Source organism: Mandrillus leucophaeus, unplaced genomic scaffold, assembly GCF_000951045.1.
Source record: "Mandrillus leucophaeus isolate KB7577 unplaced genomic scaffold, Mleu.le_1.0 Scaffold420, whole genome shotgun sequence".
NCBI lineage: Eukaryota > Metazoa > Chordata > Mammalia > Primates > Cercopithecidae > Mandrillus > Mandrillus leucophaeus.
In genome coordinates this window covers 1,153,237-1,156,087 of record NW_012104477.1, presented here as the reverse complement: position 1 = coordinate 1,156,087, position 2,851 = coordinate 1,153,237, and the positions used below count along the sequence as shown (strand labels likewise).

The 2,851-nt window shown below is 51.1% G+C and overlaps 1 protein-coding gene across 1 annotated transcript in view; it reads right to left on the bottom strand.

Annotated features, from left to right (window-relative positions):
* Positions 1-2,851, bottom strand: part of USH1C (Usher syndrome 1C (autosomal recessive, severe)) — a 52,130-nt gene that overhangs the window by 27,142 nt on the left and 22,137 nt on the right. Inside the window, 2 exon segments of the mRNA XM_011992964.1 lie at positions 1,853-1,977; positions 2,326-2,391. Coding sequence (XP_011848354.1) covers positions 1,853-1,977; positions 2,326-2,391 — 191 coding nt within the window.

Sequence of the window (2,851 nt, the reverse complement as noted above, 5' to 3'; positions counted from 1 at the left end):
AAAAAAAAAAAAAAAAAAAGCAGGACCCACCCCTTGCAGGCATAGAAACCTGAGTCAGGTATAACCCATTGCAAACTGGGTCCCTGAGTTGAAGGGTGGTTGGGTAGGAGCTGGCTGGGGCCCAGGCCTGCTAGACCATGCTAGCCCCCAGGGAACAGGGAGTGAGGCAGGAGGTGAGCTGGTTCAGGGACCTCACTGCATTTCCTGCCTTAGGTCCAAATGAGAATTAAATTGCTGGCGCATACGGAGACAGATAGAGGCAGCAGCTGTCCCAGCTCAGCAGGCAGGCGGGGGTCATCCATCCTGTGCTTTGTGGAGCTGCCTAGGATTACATTTACCTTGAGCAAATGCAAAATTCTTCGTCTTTTTATTCAAGGAGCTTGATTTGGTTTAAAAGCACTAAATAAATAACCAGCTAGTGAAAGGGTTTTTATTTTCTTTTGTTCCTGAGAGGGTGTGTTTGCTGTGAAGCTGAGGCCCAGTTTCTTGGAAGGTACCAAATTGACTAGGATTACTTCCATGAGAAGCAATTAAAATCGATTTCTCTCCTGAAGCTCCTGTTTCACTTATAAGAGCAAATTAGCTGCCCGTCTAAAACAGGGATCATTCATTGGGAGCTTAGCTCTGGCTACATCCTCAACTGATACTGAATGTCATGGGGGAGGCCGATGAGAGGGTGCTTTGTCCTTCGGAGAGGACCAGGAGATGACACTGCCCTGCTGCCAGGAAGAAATGTGTTGGGAGCTGCTTGCCTGTACCAGGGAGGGGTGAAATGGAACCATCCAGATAACCTGCACCTCTTCCTTGGTGCAAATGGCCTGTGTTGGCAGGTTGACATTCCCATAGGTCTCAGATGTGACCCAAAGTTGGGGACAGAGCTGTTGAGACCCCATCACAGCATGCCAAATGACTGCCCCACAGCAGAGATGGGGAACCTGGGCTCTTGAGTCCAGATTCGCCCCTAGCTGGAGGTTCCCAGGTCAGCTGAGCACAATCAGCTGGAGTAAGACCTGTCCTGTGTCAACTATAAGTCAAAACAGCTGGAAGGCAGGAGTAAGGACCCAACCAGCAATCCTGGACTTGTGGTTGTCATGACCTCCGTTTTCCTCTGGCAGTGTGGGCTGCCTCTTAAAGAGGCATCTGGAAACGGGGGTTGAGAAGGTGGTCAGGGAGCAGGTGGTAGAGGCCTAGACTGAAACTGGAGGTGAGGATGTGGGACAGATGAAGAGAGGAGATGGTAAGGAGAATATGAGCTGAGGCTCCAGAATAGCACAGCCGCAGCCCACAGCTGGGTGTCTGGGAGAAGCTTCCTAGTCCTGTTCCTGCCTCCATTCTTGGAGTGGCGTGACAGTGGTCCACGTACAGGGATATAGGGGCTGGAGATACTTAGTAAGCTTCTCCCACAGTTATGAATCAACCTTGGACCATCAGAGCCCTTCTCTGATGTGAGCTCCTTCCTCTCTTTTTTGCTGCTGGCTTCACCCCAGTCCCTGTTCAGAACAAAGTAGGAGGAGGACCCGACACCCTAAACACTAGGACAGTAATCCCATGAGCTAGCCCACTTTTGCCATGGCCCTTATTCCCTCTTCAGCAGCCTGACAGCCTGCCCGCATCAGTGTTGTGTGGGACCTGGGAGCTGGGTATGTGGAGCTGGCCTGTGAACAAGCAGAGCAGACAGATCCCTCCTACCTTGATGCTGGGGCAGATGGTCTCTGACCCACAGCTGCCCCTCCATAAAGGAACCGCAGCCCATAGCACCAAGGGCTATCCACCTGGGGGTGGTGGTGAGGGGAGGGAGGGCCAGCATTTCTGTCTAGTCCCCTTAGCCTCTCCCCCGGCTCATGAAACTTACACTTTGGCTTGCGAAGGGGTACTGGGTGCACCTCAGCAGTGATGGTTTTAGGCAAGAGTAGCTGTTCCTTTGAGCCCCAGTCTTCTTCCCATTGCTTCTTAAACTTCTCTTCCTCCTCCACAATCCTGAAATGAGACCCCCATGCCTGTTACTGGAGTCAGAACCTTCATAGGCCCATCTCTTGCATTTTGGAGAGCCCCAACGAGCCCAGGGGAAGCCCTTGGTTCTAGCTGTGGTGAATCAAGCAAAGTCCCGGAGCTTGTATTCTAAATTGAGTGTGAACCCCACCTTGGCAATTATATGAGACTATGTTCCAGTTACTATAATATGACAGGCTTTACTACAAATAAAGGAGGACCCACCAGGGGATAGAGAACCAGGTAAACTGGTTCTCGAGGCAGCCTCTGGCTGACCACACTCCCCTGAGCATACTAATGTTCATGCACAGACACGCATGGGGCCGAGGTACTCACTGTTCCATCTCCTTCCGGTATCTCTCATTTTCCTCTGCTGCCTTCTGGGCAATTTCTTTTCTCCTTCTGAAACACAAATGCAGACTGGCATGTTTGGCCCTATGCAAGAGAAATGAACTCTTCCTTACTGTGAATTCTTGCTTTGAGAAAACTTCGAAATGATTTTTCTCCAGGCTTCCTTCCTAGGAGGCCTAGACAAGCTTTGGTTTTAGGGGACGTTATCTAACAAAGTCTAGGCCCTGTGCTCTTGTATGGTTTTGCCTGGCATGGCTGAGCAGAGATGCTGGGCTGTGGGAGCAGGGAAGCAGATCCACGTGAAGGCCACAGTTCATGCTCTCTCCTCCAAATACTTAGGTAAGGTGACCGATGACAGGCGGGGCCTGGACTGACCCCAGGAGCAAAGCAGGGGCTCCTAGCCAGGCGGAATACTCCCAGCTAACTCTGTGATGGGGGAGATGGGGACAGCCTTTCCTCTTTCCTTTTCAAAATACATTGATTGATTGAGACAAAGTCTCACTTTGCACCT